The sequence below is a fragment of the Gossypium hirsutum genome, chromosome A07, assembly GCF_007990345.1.
Source record: "Gossypium hirsutum isolate 1008001.06 chromosome A07, Gossypium_hirsutum_v2.1, whole genome shotgun sequence".
Lineage (NCBI taxonomy): Eukaryota > Viridiplantae > Streptophyta > Magnoliopsida > Malvales > Malvaceae > Gossypium > Gossypium hirsutum.
Genome location: NC_053430.1, coordinates 87427880 through 87443747, shown reverse-complemented (window position 1 = coordinate 87443747; position 15868 = coordinate 87427880). Strand labels below are relative to the sequence as shown.

At 35.9% G+C, this 15868-nt stretch overlaps 2 protein-coding genes and 1 long non-coding RNA gene across 4 annotated transcripts; 1 reads left to right on the top strand and 2 right to left on the bottom strand.

Moving 5' to 3' along the window:
• On the bottom strand, nt 1-1152 carry LOC107955656 (uncharacterized). 2 transcript variants are annotated; one of them, XM_016891458.2, is made up of 2 exons: nt 906-1152; nt 1-593 (listed from the first exon to the last, which is right to left on the bottom strand). In XM_016891458.2, exon 2 carries the CDS (start codon nt 578-580, stop codon nt 152-154), a length of 429 nt encoding a protein of 142 aa, XP_016746947.1. In that variant the 5' UTR covers nt 581-593; nt 906-1152; the 3' UTR covers nt 1-151. The 2 variants fall into 2 exon arrangements, with proteins under 2 accessions (XP_016746947.1, XP_016746948.1); XM_016891459.2 differs by having other exon boundaries at nt 1-583; nt 906-1054.
• A 54-nt stretch (nt 1153-1206) lies between these two features.
• Nucleotides 1207-8872, top strand: LOC107955655 (uncharacterized). The gene is made up of 18 exons (XM_016891457.2): nt 1207-1515; nt 2003-2120; nt 2206-2393; nt 2496-2603; nt 3307-3371; nt 4273-4378; nt 4767-4850; nt 5170-5316; nt 5399-5527; nt 6452-6519; nt 6832-6865; nt 6951-7035; nt 7432-7499; nt 7581-7694; nt 7798-7833; nt 7925-8011; nt 8299-8390; nt 8509-8872. The coding sequence occupies exons 1-18, from the start codon at nt 1357-1359 to the stop codon at nt 8603-8605; spliced, it is 1785 nt and encodes a 594-aa protein (XP_016746946.2). The 5' UTR covers nt 1207-1356; the 3' UTR covers nt 8606-8872.
• Nucleotides 8873-14141: 5269 nt separating this feature from the next.
• LOC107956910 (uncharacterized) lies at nt 14142-15868 on the bottom strand. The gene is made up of 2 exons (XR_001700306.2): nt 15785-15868; nt 14142-14394 (listed from the first exon to the last, which is right to left on the bottom strand). It is a non-coding gene; the product is annotated as an uncharacterized lncRNA (long non-coding RNA).

Genomic DNA, 15868 nt, shown 5'->3' with positions numbered 1-15868 from the left:
TTTCTATAGGAGGGAGTAGATCTTATAATATTAAAAGCGAAATGAAGACAACAAAAAAGAAAAGAAAAGTAGAGCATGATGACACACAAAAACATGAAGGGTGGAATGAAAAAGAGATACTGAACCTAAGCAAGCATGCAAATTGAAGGTATTACTGATCATCTCCGTAAGCTCGGAAACTATAGCGCTCTTGGTATGGACCATTGAAGTAAAGATCAGCTTCGAACCACTTGGGATAACGGACAAGGTCCCCTGCAACAAATTGCATAAACCGGTCACTGCCTTCAGGGACTACCCTTACTTCCCCTTCCTCTATGTATACCAGCTGATCAACTTGCCAGTCCCATGCCAATTTACACTTCCCTGTCTTCCATACTGACCATCTTGAAACCCCAAGCTCTGTCAGTCGCTCTTTTGGCACTTTCCTTTCAACCCTCACACTGTAAAGTTCCTCTAATGGTTTCTCCGCTCGCATTGCTTTTACTCCACTGCCTGAAGTTGCCCCAACACCATTGTTGGACCTGTTGGGTCTCTTGAAAGAGAGGTAGCCAAGACTTGCTGTAGATATCATGATTGCCATCTTCTTTAATTTCCTACATGCAAATTTGAAGCAAATTCAACAGTTAAGACACAGAATTACATCAAAGGCAGCATTTCCTAAATATCAGAGCAAATTTCAATTTCTTAAGTCTATCTTCCAATACATTTCTGGGTTCCTATTGTTATAACCCAAAAAAAAACAGTTAAAAGGCCTTTTGCCTCCCCACTTTCCCAGATTTTCTTAGCCACCAAACAGAGGAATAGATTGAAAAGAAAAGAAAAGAAAAGAAAAGAAACCCAAAAACAGAACAACAAAATCAAAAGAGAACCTAAAAGAAGGGGAAAAGAAATCTAGATTATTTTACCTGTTGAAGTATTTATGTAGGGAAACTTGTACAACCCAAGACAAAGATGAAGATGAAGATGAAGATTAAACGACAGAGTGGAAACCGGTTTCTAAAACCCCTTTTTGGGCTTCAGCTGAGGTTTATCTGATAATCCACGAAAACATAAACTTATATCTAACCTCACCTGGTGGTGACCCTTTATTTGTCACCCGCCGGTCTTTACTTCCTTTACTTACAACTGGTTCTCTCGGTCATTTCTTTGTTTCCTTTAGGTTTTTTGGGCCTTCAAAACCAGATAAAAAGACAACTATGATACAGACGTGTCTATTTCTCTTACACAAATGAGTTAAATCTTTTTTTTTTCTTTTTTTTTTGTTTAACACACATATATGAGTTATATCAACCTTTCCATTTTGAAATACTTGATAAATAAATAAATAAATAGAAGAGTCTCAGAAAGTTATTCTACATGCTTTCTGGAACCACGATGATGGTCTCGCTGAGACCCTTTAATGGGGTCTTTCCGTATCCATCAAAACATTCATTGGTTCATAGAAACAGGCAGACAGCTCTAAGGGGTACCATTTACATGAGTGCTCAAACACAAGCAGTTCCTTCCAGAACCCAGGTCAGTTTACCTTTCTATTTCATTTTCTGGTTATTCCCCAAGAACATGACACTCTCTCATTAAAGGAAGTTCGGGATATATGTATTTTATGAGAGCTATGGTTGTTTTATGTTTTTGTATAGCCAATTGTTTGTTACTGTCTTGAACCGACGCTTTACTTGAATGATTTAGCTGTTTGTATAAACAAAATTGATACGTTGGTTCAAAGGAATAATGTGTAGTTAAATAATGATGTTGTACTGCTTCTTTTGTACCATAAATATTGGTGTAATATCAACATACTGTAGTTTGTTTGATAGAGTGCTGGATAGTTTATGTACTTGTACCTGATTCGAAGCAATTTTACTCAAAACTCTAGCCCCTATAGGGTCAAGTGGAAATCTGACTGGTTCGGGTCATTTTGCCAACTCTATAGGGAGTGCCAAGGAGTACTATTATATTCTTTGCATGCGAGTTGTTTCTGAATCATTACATTTCAATCGTGCAGAGGATAATGGAGAGCATTTCAGTTAGTGGTGAGGTTGGTGGTGCTGGTGGTGCATACTCCTATAATGCCTTGAAGAGGTTGGACGGAATTTGGTCAAGCATTTGCTCTACTCAGACTGGTATGTCACATTTTATTCAGGCGAGTTTAAAGTGTTAAGTTGTGCTTTAAAATTATTGAATACTAGCCTTCACTTGTCTTTGCAGTTCAGCAAGCACCTCAGCAGGTAGTTTCAAGCTTTCCTGGTGTGTCTAGCCATTCTGTTCTTGCTGAAAAACAATTAGATAAATGTGATGTGGTTGTTTGCGGGGGTACGTTGGGAATCTTTATTGCTACTGCCTTGATCGCCAAAGGTCTTAAAGTCTGTATTGTGGAAAGAAATATATTAAAAGGGGTAAGGTTTTCGATGGAGTTTATAGTAGGGGTCTTCATAGCAAGAATAATTTGCTTCAAAATACTTTTCTTGAAAGAGATGTTAAAAACATTTTGATTTTAGAGGGAACAAGAATGGAATATCTCAAGGAAAGAGTTGATGGAACTTGTAGAAGCTGGCATTTTGGATGAAGATGACATTGAAGAAGTTACTGCCGTGTCATTCAATCCTGTAAGTTTCCTGAACATCATGAATTGATTAGTGTTTCTCAAGTTAGTTTGGTGTATGTGATTTCTACTTACCATTTGACACATTGAAAAGTTAGGTAGAAATTAGTCCACATGAGCAACTGTAAACAACTAAATATCAGGCGCTTAAAAGAACAGTTTTTGTTTTGACTGTGAAAGAATGTAAGAGTGCGGTTGCTCTGCCATCATTCTTTCTAAAACACTTAGAACATTGTGGTATGATTTGCCGCAATACCAATTTTCACACATATGGAGCATATCACCTAGTTTAGTCATTAAAATGATAGCAAACCCTGAAAAGGCAAATATCTAGTGATGTCCCCCCTAGATTTTCTACAATCACCAAGCTGGATTGCATTGAACTTTTCATAGTAGCTTACTACAATTATGACTGAATGATACTCGTTTAAGAGAATTGAGAGGAATGGTGTACTCAGGTTTGCATTTTGTAAATTAAAGTTTCATTTAAGGGAAAGTGAACCTTACGCTTTGCTCAAACATGATCTCAAATAACTTACCATTAGCAAGCACTTTCTTTATTTTGCAATCATTGTTCCATTCTTGAAACTATCGTTCAACCCCCCCCCCAACCCCATCTGTTTTTCCTCCCTTTTAATCTCACTTACCGCTCTTTAGTACCATTGTTATTATACTTATGCTTTTCTTTCTTTTCATTAATTGCTCAGAACAGATGCGGATTTGAGAATAAGGGTGAGATCTGGGTAGAAGACATTCTTAACCTGGGTGTCTCGTGAGTAATTCTCCTTTTCCAATCTGCATTATAGATAAATAATCAGAAAGCATATCAGTTTTCCTGGTCCTTATTTATGTACATAATATTTGCACCATGTTGTAAATGATCATTGTGACATTAAATAAAAGAAAGTTACAAATGCAAATTCTGCTAACATCTTCTCCCTGGACCAAAGTTGCTTTTAACATGAAAAGAAATGACTACCTATTAACTGTGCTGCTGCTAGCAAGCTAAAAAAGAAATGCTTCAAATGTGCTGGTCATGTTATTTATTGTTTCGTTTTTGCATTGAATAAATTTTTTTCTAGAAATTAAAGCTTGTACCTTGAGCCACCGGTTATTTTCCTTATTGAACTGAAAGTTCCGTTCTTCATTTATTTTACTTTTTATAACATAAGAAAATGGTTTCCATTGTTCTTATAAGCTATAATTTAGCGAATAGAAACAGCTCTTGAAGATTGGAAATGTGGAACGTTATGTAGGTTGAATATTAAAACCTTCTAGGTGCAACAAAAGATTTGAGGAAATCTTTTATGAAAAGATTAATAGCAGAGGCAGAAGTTTGTGCAAACATCAGTTTTTGTTTAAAAACTTTCATCCATATTTGAATAATTAGGAGTCTCATTTGTTGTAGACTTGTGATAATAATTAAAGTAACTCCTGTTTTTTTTTCTTTTAAACAGAGGCCACTGTAGTTGGTCACTGTAGTTATTCTTTGGATCTAGGTCATTAAATGATGAAGGTTGATTATGAAATTTTAGAAGCTTATTATCTTCTTTCTTCTTTTTTTTTTTTCAAAAAAAGCTTGAGATTAATGTTATTAACAAATATTTTGCTCATTGTATTTTCAGAACTTAATAACGATGAGCTTCAATTGATATTTTGCTCCATTATTCCAGGCCTGTAAAGCTTATAGAAATTGTGAAGAAACGTTTTGTTTCCTTTGGTGGAGTTATCTTTGAGGGTTGCAGTGTGTCCAGCATAAGCATTTATGACGACACAGCTGTGAGTATAATGATATTTACAAAGTTGTATAGTTGTTGTTGCATCTTATTGAGACTTTAAACTGTCACCTAGCAATGAAGTTGAACTGATAGATTAATTCTGCTATCTTTCTTAAATTTGATGGATAAGAGTCAAAACACTCCAGTTAGAAGACAGGGTACCATGACGGTACAAGGCATTTCCATGTTTCCTTTTGGCAGGGACTCTGCCATATGGATACCCGATAAAACGTTGTTCTCTTATGTTTCTTTGATAATAAACAACTAAAATAATTACTATGTAATGTTGCTCAAAACTTGAAAGAAGTTCAATAAATTGCAAACCTGGATTATATTTCTTTGATAATAAACAACTAAGATGATTACATGTTGCCACCTATTCTTTATAGATCTTGCAACTTGCTGAAGAAAACATTCTTTCATCTCGTCTCATCATTGACGCCATGGGAAATTTTTCTCCTGTCGTGAAACAGGTTAGGTTCCCTACTTCCCTTTCTTATATATAATTCATGTATATCTCACATAGTTACTGAATATGCTCCTACTATTTGGAACTGGAGGACTAATAGACATAATAACTACATTTGTAATGATACATTCATTTATTAATTTGTATGCATGTGCCTGCATTTATGGTTGAACATTTGAGATTCAAAAACGTGTGCATATGAACTTGTCCTACAAAACTTTTGGATTGTTGACTTACCAGTGAATGAGAGAAAATCAAGTTTCTTTAGAATATGCTCAGGCTGGCTTAAGCCGTATATCGGTGGTCTGTTTTCTGATCTATAGATTAGAGGTGGGAGGAAACCAGATGGCGTTTGTCTTGTTGTTGGGTCCTGTGCTCGCGGATTTAAGGAGAACTCTACAAGTGATGTCATATATAGTAGCTCATCAGTGAAGAAAGTTGGCAATGCGGAAGTGCAATACTTTTGGGAGGTAAATTGGTTCTTTGCAGTAGCATTTACATTAAATGCAAATAGTAAGTGTTTGATAATTTTATATATTTCATATTTTGTAGGCATTTCCAGCTGGGTCTGGTCCTTTAGACCGCACTACTTATATGTTTACATATGTCAATCCTCAACCGACGTCCCCAAAACTGGAAGAACTATTGGAAGACTATTGGGATTTGATGCCGAAATATCAGGTTCATTTGCTGATCAGTAAATTCTATTACATTGTTGCTTCGGTTTTATGTTGCTGCATCTTGATGATGTTGGATCATTTGTTTTTTTCTTGCTGTCATGTGCTTTATCTCCTACCTTGCAACATTATAATAAGGCATGCTTAATTTTTTATGTTGATGACAGCATGTTCTTCTCCGTGCCTCTGTGTGTCATGTAATGTCTACCATATTGACATATGATTTACCCTCATCATGATCGACTCAGCCAATTTCCCAATGGCTAAGTTGTCAACTTGCTAAAATGTCACATCTGACACTACTGGTTGATGTGTAATTCTAGAATAGTTATTCTTGGACAAATGCTGATGAGTGTGCTTAAACGAGGCAGGGTGTAAGTTTAACTTCTAGAAATACTTTTTATGAAAAGCATTGACTACCCTTGAATTAAATGAAAGAGAAAAAACCTTTAAATTTCTCCCCGCAGCAAATGCATGTGATGACTTAGTCAATCTATGTTGCTCCGACTCTTCATTTCTTCCATATCCAAAACATATCCAAACATAAGTATGTGGATATATTCCTCCAATGACAATCCTAATACATTTGAAAAAAAATGGACATACCTGTGTCAGACACATACTAGGGTCCACCAGTCACATCCGAGTCTAAGAAACAAAGTAAGTCAACATCAACGATAAAAGAAAAACAAGAGAGAAGTGCATGCTCTTCTCTAGTTTCCATAAAAGTTGGCTCTTGATTCAAATAGTTTATCCTTCACTGTTACCGGTTTTCTATTTCAGTTCACCTATAAAAAATGCTTTATGGGGTCTCCTTGCACCATTCTAGATTGCTGTATGATTCTGTTAATATTCTTGCTTTAGAAATGATAGTTTGTTTGCAAAAGGCTTGATATGGATCAACAATTTACAAATTCTATTTTTGTAGGGAGTTTCTATGGATAGTCTGGAGATACTGAGAGTTATATATGGCATTTTCCCAACTTATCGTGATAGGTAATGATTTTGATTAATCGTCAATTCTACGTGAATGGGGTTACAAATGTTTTTATCGTATGTAGTTCAGAGTAATATCAGTCATATGTTCACAGTGAAGACTGAGCATCAAACTTGAGGATTGTTATAGAGGATTGACTTGATAATAGATTTTGTCTTCCTATTCTCTTAAATAAATTTTAGCAGTTTTATTTTCCAACTTAATCTTTACATCCAATCAATATACTGTTTTATTGGTTTTCACTTGACATGAATATGCTCTGAGTGTTTTATGTCCTTCCAATTCTTAATGGGGGAGGATCGACTTGACAGTCCATTGCCAGCAGCATTTAATCGTGTTTTACAGGTTATTTTTTCTATTAACTTTGAAATCTTCCAATAGATTATTCATCTGAAATAGAATACATGTGTCATGAATTTATGTTTTGCAGTTTGGTGATGCTAGTGGCATACAATCACCTGTCTCTTTTGGTGGTTTCGGGAGCTTGACTAGGCACCTCGGAAGATTATCAAATGGTACTTTCCTGTTATTGTATTTTTGCTAGCCTGTAATATTTGCTGGTTTCCTTGGATTTAAGCAAAATCATTTCAGGAAAAGCTATATAATTTTAAGATGTGTGTAACTGTAAACCATATCACAATGCATAAGCTCCTTCCATTCATGGATAGTTTGCGGCGCACCTTGCACTTGACTTCAATTAGTTTCATTTTCTTCTTTTTTCTTCCATTTTCCTCCGGACTGCACCAGGACCAGGAAACATGTATTTTTAGTTATTTCAAGAAGGAAGATTTACATGGTAATCGGAACCTTGGGGAAAGAATAAGCTGATTTATTCTCCTCAACATGGTGCTATATATTTGAATTTGTAGACGTGAGACAGCTTTAAAATGTCTTACCTTTTTCAAGAGCAGGGATTTACGAAGCAATTGATGGGGATTTTCTCGATTCATACAGTTTGTCCCTGCTGAATCCTTACATGGTCAGTAACCTCTTCTTTTTGGCTATAGGTTTTAAGTGGCTTTCCCTTATGGTTTTCGGAATCTAAATCTGTTTGCTGCAGCCTAACTTGAGTGCTTCATGGTTATTTCAAAGAGCAATGTCTGCAAAGAAACAGTCTAATGTTCCACCGGATTTTATTAACGAGCTTCTTGACATAAACTTCAAGAGTATGGAGGTAAGAAGATTATTTTCTGTGCTAAGGCCGAGAATTATCCACCCTGCTTCATGTACATATTTGTTTTGTCATTTCCTAATGAACTTTTCTTCCTCTTTTCTAGAGGCTTGGAGACCCTGTGCTAAGACCGTTTCTTCAGGTTAGCTCCTACTTTTTCCTTCAAATATGCACCGCTTGGGTCAAGAAAGCAATGCCATTGATTTGTTATTGCCGGCTATGCTGTGACATAGGATGTCATACAGTTTGGACCTCTTGCCAAGACATTAGGCCTCGTGATGCTAACTAAGCCTCAAATTCTTCCATCGATATTCAAGCAGGTAATTAATAACGGAAGAGGGACTCCTTAGGCCCTTTCTTCAACTTAGTGAGGACACACCTTTTCAACTGTGTAAAATTGATGGTTTCAATGAATTGAGTTCATCCAGCTTTGATAGAACTCAATTTTTAGCCAGATACAATGTTTTCCTCTTTTAACGGCAATAGCATTTTCTAACATAGCCTTGTCATACATTTATTTAAGAAAACCACTGCCGGAAAAGGAATGCAACTAATAAATACTATTCTGTTGTACTTAACCGAGATCTGCGATGTTGTTCATCTACAGGTTGACATCCCTGTTCTCATCGATTGGTCTCGACATTTTTTCATGCTCGGATATTATACGTTTCTCTCGACCTACATGGATCCTGTTATAAGGTAATATTTCGGCCTTGTTTCTACAGAGTTATGTTAGATCCCAAAAAATTCAAGCACTTAAAACAGATTTAAAGATATCTGCTTAGATATTTCAATCTGTTCTTTGCCTTGTTGCAAGGTCATGGTTAAATGGTTTGCCATCGAAGGTGAAGTATGAATGGAAGAGGCACCTTGAGGCTTGGAAATATGGATCTGGTTTAGATTACAGGCTATGAATTTCTAGTTGAATTGATGCTCTTTTTCAGCTTTCAAACTTAACTCGAAAGATCACCCAACCAGCAATTGAAATTCATTGAAAATTTTGTCCGTGCAACTATGTAGCTGATCTATTTCATCTTGAAATATCAACCACGAAATGAAAAACTCATTGAAAATTCTGCATGCTTGCACAGATTCTTGACATCTTATTTTATTTTGTGCATGGAAATGCTGTACAGAATTTTTAGATGGATTTAATAAATTCAGAGTTAGACCTTTTTTAATTAATAATAAGTTACAATGGTTGTTTTTTATTTATTTTTTAAATTGCTTTCATTTTTAATTAGTAATAATTGTATGGCTAAATTGGACTTGGAGAGGTCTATGCTATATTTTATTTTTTGGGAAGGAGAGCTGGCAACACATTTTTTTTCTCTGGAAATTTGCTTTTTATTTTCAATCCGCTACAAAATGAGGAACATATTTTATGTCGTGGTAAATTATAATGGTCAGATTGGATATCAATGTAATCTTTTATGTAATCTTTGAGTTCAAAATTCCGATTAACATGATATTTAGAAAAGATATCAAGTTAGTGGAATGAGGCGTAAATTTGGTCAAAAAATTGGAACTCCGATTGAGTTGTTGAGGTATATATTTATTACCCGTGATGATTCAGTCTCTGAACGTTAAGTTAGTGGAGATGAGGTGAAAAACTGATCAAAAAATTGAAATTATGATTGGGCTGTTTAGGTATAGATTTATTACTTGTGACGATCCAATCATATATTCAACAATTCATTTAGTGAATAATGATGATATACAGACAATGATTGCAGTTAGAGCTGATCATGGGCTGGACAGCCCGGCTCGACCCGGCCCGAAGGCCCGCTCAAAAAATGGGACGGTTTGGGTAAAAATATAGGCCCGAAAAATGGGTTTGGGCAAAAAAACGAGGCCCGTTTAGAAAACGGGCCGGGCCTCGAGTAAGAGTTTTTTTGCCCAGGTCCAGCCCGGCCCGGCCCGAATTATATATTAATATATATTTTTTATTTTTTAAAATTATTTAAAATTTTTAATATAACTATTTTTTATTATATTGTTAATTTGTGTATTGTTTTAAGAATTGTTTTAGTATTATTTTTATTTGTTTTAATATTTGTTTTTATGTTTTTAAATATATTTGATTTATTATATTTTTAAATTTTTTTATTTAATAAAATAAGAAAAAAATTAATATGGGCCGGGCCAGGCCGGGCTCGGGCTTAGTAATTTTATTTCGGGCCGGGCTTGGACAAAATTTTAGGCCCATATTTCGGGTCGAGCCGGGCCCGGGCCTAGTAGATGGGCCTAAAATTTTATCTTGGCCCGGCCTGGCCCATGATCACTTCTAATTGCAGTTCATGAGTCTAATGGTATTGGAAGAATTGAGCAATATGTCGAGCTCGACAACATTGTAGAAGGACATGGGAAGGGGGGTGATATTCCAAGCTTGTCTATGACCCCTTTAGTGGATTCACAAATGGGAACACCAAATTCGACATACGGGTGGATTAATACCTTCATATTGTTGTTAGAAACTCCTTATATATCTCTTATGAATACAATTAGACGAAGATGTAATAAGGATATTTTGCATTGCAAATTCTAGAATCTAGATTCAGTGATGCTCCTAATCATACGATGTGTCGTCAACTTTTGCTAGTATACACCATTCCCAATAACATGAGGGGTTGTCCACTTCTGTTGGAATACATCATTCCTAACTAGAGCAAGAAGTCCCTGAGAATTTGACCGGATTATTGTTTAGAGAATTTATTAGTAATTTTAGCGATGTTAATTCGAAGATTGGGGAACCTGTAAATGCTAGTGATGTTGGATAGGATAATTTGGAATTAGAACCTCTAGCCTGTATGCTGGAAGTTAACTTTGACTGAATGAGAGGACTTGAGTTTCTGGAGTATCTACATATCACAGTTATACCACCTCGACCAGTACATATTTAGGGCAATTGGCTATTGGTACTCAGTTTCCAATGAAAGAGGTAATTGTATTAGCCATTCAAGAGTACAATGTTAAGATATTCGTAGATTACAGAGTGAATGTATCAACAACTGTAACATATATAGGAACATGTGTAAAATCCAATGATGAATGTGTGTGGTGGGTATGAGTCACACTTGCACGATTCCAATGATATCCCAAGATCACTGTAAATTGAGCTTGGATATGATAACAAGTCTAAGGATTTCAGTTTCGGTGTTAATTGCGAATATTCATTCCCGATACCAAGTATTGTATGCAAATGGAAGGCAAAGCAAAAGGCGCTAGCGAAGATGTTTAGAGATTGAGATGATGCATATAGAAAATTGCCAAGGTTGTTGGCGACATTGCAACAACATGTATCAGGCACGAGTGCCATAGTTGAGCTGGAGACTCTGCTTGTGTATGATAGCAACTAACTAGCTCGAGGCAAGAGAATTTTCGATCGCGTTTTTTGGACATTCAGGTCTTGCATCAAAGGGTTTTCGTATTGTAAATCCATTATCTAAATTGATGGTGCGTGGCTATATGGGAAATACAATTAGATTCTTCTCCTGGCGCTATCGCAAGACGGGATCAAAATTTTGTCCTATTAGCCCTTTCCATTATCAAGGGTAAAACAATTGAGGAATGAAGTTTTTCTAAAGAATTTATGACTATATGTTACTAAGAAGGACAATGTGTGCCTCATATTTGATAGAACCCTCGGTATAATTTTTGTTGTGGAACATAAAGAGAATGGATGGACTCTTCTGCATGCTTACCATGTTTTTTGCATCTGAAGTATTGGAGCAAACTTTATGAAAGAGTTCAGGAACAATGATTGACATAAGAAAGTTGTTAATGTTGGTATGATTTATTTATTATGTTTTGAGGTACAGATGAGATGTGGTTTAGATTCCAATTAATAACACATTTCTTTATTTGTATAACAATATATGAACTTGTTAGACCTCGATCTCAGGAGAGGTACACAACTTTATGCTCATATGACAATAGAATCAGACCATGGTTGGCTCAGATGGATGTTGAGCAATGGGCTCAATGTTTCGATGGAGGACGATACTATGGCCACATGACTACAAACCTTGCCGAGGTACTAACTCCATTTTGAAGCGGACACGCCATCTTCATATAAATGGTATAGTAAAAGAGACTTACTACAGGATGAGTACTCTTTTTGTCGCAATGGGGAAGCAGTTTGAGGCAATGATTTATCATGGCGTAAAATATTTATCGATTTTATGGAAAAAACTTAATATGACAAACTCGATGTTGGTGCATGGATTTACTCGGATAGATCAAACTTTCATAGTTTTTAAAATGGTAAGTCCGCATGAGAGAGTTGTTACGAGAACATACCTCGTATATTTGAATCAAAGATGGTGTGATTATAGGAGGTTTCAAGCTCTTCGATTCTCATGTGCACATGTAGTTGTAGCACGTGCTTGTTTTCGTATTGATCCAATGAGCTATGTCAACGAGATTTACAAGTTAGAGACAATCCTTAAAATATACTAACAGGAGTTAGATGGGCTACAAAACGTTGCGTACTGGAAAACTATTCCAAATAATCTGGAACTGTTACCAAACTTGTTGCTATGTAGAAATCCAAAGGGACATCAGAAATCATCTGATATCCATACTGAAATGGATATTAAAGAGGAACAACAATGTAAGCATTATGGGTTTTGTAGAAACAAAGGTCAAAATCGAAATGGTTGTCTTAATATTCAAGGCACTCTGAAGAGGAACTTTGTTGGCTTTTTCACACATGAAGAAAAACAGAACAAAGTCATCCGGATGAAATATGAAGCTCTTGTTGAAGCTAGAGCAACAAAGCAATAATTCCGGATAAAGAATGAAATAAGTTTGAGATTCAAAGAAATGAGAGTTGCAAGGAAAGCAACCAAACAAACAGAAGCAAAAGGGATGAGAAATTGAGAGAACAAGAATTGGCTATTCTCATTACATTAATTCATCAAATGTATGATGTACTTATATAGAGCTAAAACAATGTTTTTGACTTGTAGAAATGAACAAACATTAAATACATCCTAATGATAACCTAGGACCTGTCTAAAACTGGAAAGTACTTGACCAACTTTATCCAGTCAAAAGTTTTCTATCAAATCAAATACAGGTCGCTTGTTATAAAAACGTACTTCACCCGGACAACATACGTACATTTGTAGCTGCTGTATTTCATCCGGGTAACATACATACTGTTGTTTGTTGCCACCTTTAACACTCCTTCTTGGCTACAAAATAGCAGACTCCAATTTGCTTATTCAAATATTCAAACCTGGTGGCAGCTAACCGCTTGGTCAAAATGTCTGCCAATTGAGCTTCTAAGCAGCAATGGACCAAGTTGATCTCCTTTGACAACTCTGCCTCCCTCACAAAATGGTATTTGATCTTGAAATGCTTTGTTTTGCCATGAAACATAGGGTTCTTGGCAATTGCAACAGCTGACTGATTGTCAACTTTGATCTCCGTTGCTTCTAATTGTTCAGCATTCAAGTCATTCAATAACTTTCTAAGCCAAATACCTTGATTAACGGCTGCAACAGCTGCAATGTACTCTACTTCAGCTGTTGATTGAGCAACATTTTGTTTCTTCTTTGAGCTCCAACAGAAAACTCCTGATTCTAAAGTGAAGAAGTATCCCGATGTACTCTTCATGTCATCAACTAAGCCAACCCAATCACTGTCTGAATAACCAACCAGCTTCATTTCTTCAGCTCTCTCAAACTTCACACTATAGCCTAAGGTGCCTTTGACATACCTTAGGACTCTTTTAGTAGCTTTAAAATGTGCAACATTGCAGTAGTGCATGAATCTCGATACAAGACTAACATCATACAAGATGTCTGGCCTTGTTGTTGTCAAGTAGAGTAGGCAACCAACCAAACTCCTATTGTAACACCCCTCGCCCGCATCCGAGGTCGGGACGGGGTTCGAGGTGCTACCTGACTTTTACTAATACTTTCATACTAAACAGGGCCATGAAATCTCAAATAATTAAAAAATTTTCTTTTCACATGCAATCTGTCCCTTATGCGAGCTTACGAGGCCCAATATATGCATTCGGGGCGGTTCGGGACCCAATCGAGAACTCATGAAAAACTTAGAAAAATCTCTTGCGTTAAGGCTTCAGACGCCCATGTGCTTAGGCCGTGTGGCCAGAAATAGGCTAATTATCAAGCCTTTTGTCACTCTCACACCACATGCATAGATACATACTTATCCAATAACATACAACGTGGCATAAATGAGCTCTTAAATATCTACAAACATGTTATGCTCAAGTTATTTTCTTATGCAATAAATATTATAGAATTTGCCCATATCATTACCACATACTAGACATAACTATCATTACATCACAAACCATTCATGAAGCATTATTAACTATTTACCCATCACTTAATCCTGCATTAGTTACTAGCTCATCAATGAATCTCAATTCAATCTCTAGGCATACATGTTGTAAGCCACATCACAAGAGATAATAACATACATGCATAAGAATAATCATATGGGTCCATAACGTCATTAGCCGACATAGGCCAATTTACATGACTAATACTACCTTAATAACAAGCCAATGCCTTTGGCTAAATCATAATATTACATACTCACATTAAAACCCTATACATGCCATAGACTCGAATCACTTGAGTTTACTTACTCCGATAATGTTAACTCGATAGGGTGATAATATCTCTGACGGCCTCCAACCCGAGCTAACCTGGAAACTCTAGAAAACATGGGAAAGAAGGGGGGGTAAGCTTTCGCTTAGTAAGTTCATATGAAAACAATAAGTAACTCATTAACTTATTTTATCAATGTTTACAACATATTCTCAAGTTCACTACAAGCTGTCTTCCTGAGCAACAGTCACTAAATTATTTATATCTGGAGCTACGAAACTCCAAATTAAGTTCCGTTAATTTTACCTGAAACTAGACTCATTTATATTTCTTTCATAAAATTTCCAGAATTTTTGACTTAGCCAATTAGTACAGTTTATTCCTCAAGTTTGCTCCTGCTTCACTGTCTGACAGTTTCAACCCTTCTGCACTAAAGTTCAATTATCTCATAGTACAGGATTCGAATAATGTTCTCGTACATTTCTCTTGAAACTAGACTCATATTTATACTTAATAATGTTTTTATAGAATTTTTGGTCAAGCCATTTAGTACATTTTATTAGTTAAAGTTTCCCCTGTTTCAGGGTATGACTACTCTGACCCCTGTGCACTACGAATCAAATTTCTCCATGTACAGAATTCCAATGACCATGCCGTTTGTTTCCCTTAAAAATAGACTCAATAAGGAATCTATGAAGGTAAGGTATGACTCTTAATAATTTTTGTACAATTTATGGTGAATTTATAAAATCAGAACAGGGGATCTCAAATTCATTGAGACCCTGTTTCACAAGAATTTAAATATCACACAATATAGAATTCTTTTTCTTCCTCTATTTCTTTCATGTGAAAATAGACTCATTAAGCTTTAATCCCATATTTTATTCTGCCTCTAACTCATGTTCCACTATTTTTAGTGTACTTTCAAAGTTACACTATTGCAGTAACTCAAATCTGTCAAGGCTAAGTTACTCATTCATGGTCATTGTTCATAATATTAATACAACACCATTTTATCCATCATGGTAAGAACACATATTATGCATCATAGATCATCACATATCAAGGCATTCTCATAGGATTAGTATACATACTTGCACAACTCGTAACATAACTCGAGTGCATACTCACCAATGACTTACCTCATTGGGACCATCATCAACTCTTTCCTTGGATTGCCCGTTGAACACTTGGAATACTAATTGGATACTCGAAAAGCCTTTGCACATAAGTGCCTCAATTGCAGCTAAAGCTACCTCATATCTCATGACATTTCAATGCTCACTCTCGAGCTAGTCATCTAGACTCATAATTCCTAGTGACATGTCACCCATATCCTATTCTATTCCTAAGGTTCAAACGGGATTTTTCCCTGTCTATTAAGGCTTTGTCTTATCATATTTCTATTAATCACATACACATTAATATCTGTACAATTCATGTAATGATAACATTTAAATACATGTATAGCATGGTATTGTTTACATACGAACTTACCTTGATACCACAAAGGTGAAAAGGACATACTCGTCCATAAATCGATTTCTTTCCGTTCTAGGTCCAAGTCTCAATTTTCATCAT

Excerpts from the sequence above, each read along its gene's own strand:
- LOC107955656 (XM_016891458.2), bottom strand. The coding sequence starts at position 580 with ATGGCAATCATGATATCTACAGCAAGTCTTGGCTACCTCTCTTTCAAG.
- LOC107955655 (XM_016891457.2), top strand. The coding sequence starts at position 1,357 with ATGCTTTCTGGAACCACGATGATGGTCTCGCTGAGACCCTTTAATGGG. Across the intron at positions 1,516-2,002 it reads CAGTTCCTTCCAGAACCCAG|AGGATAATGGAGAGCATTTC; the intron begins GTCAGTTTACCT and ends TCAATCGTGCAG. Across the intron at positions 2,121-2,205 it reads CATTTGCTCTACTCAGACTG|TTCAGCAAGCACCTCAGCAG; the intron begins GTATGTCACATT and ends TTGTCTTTGCAG.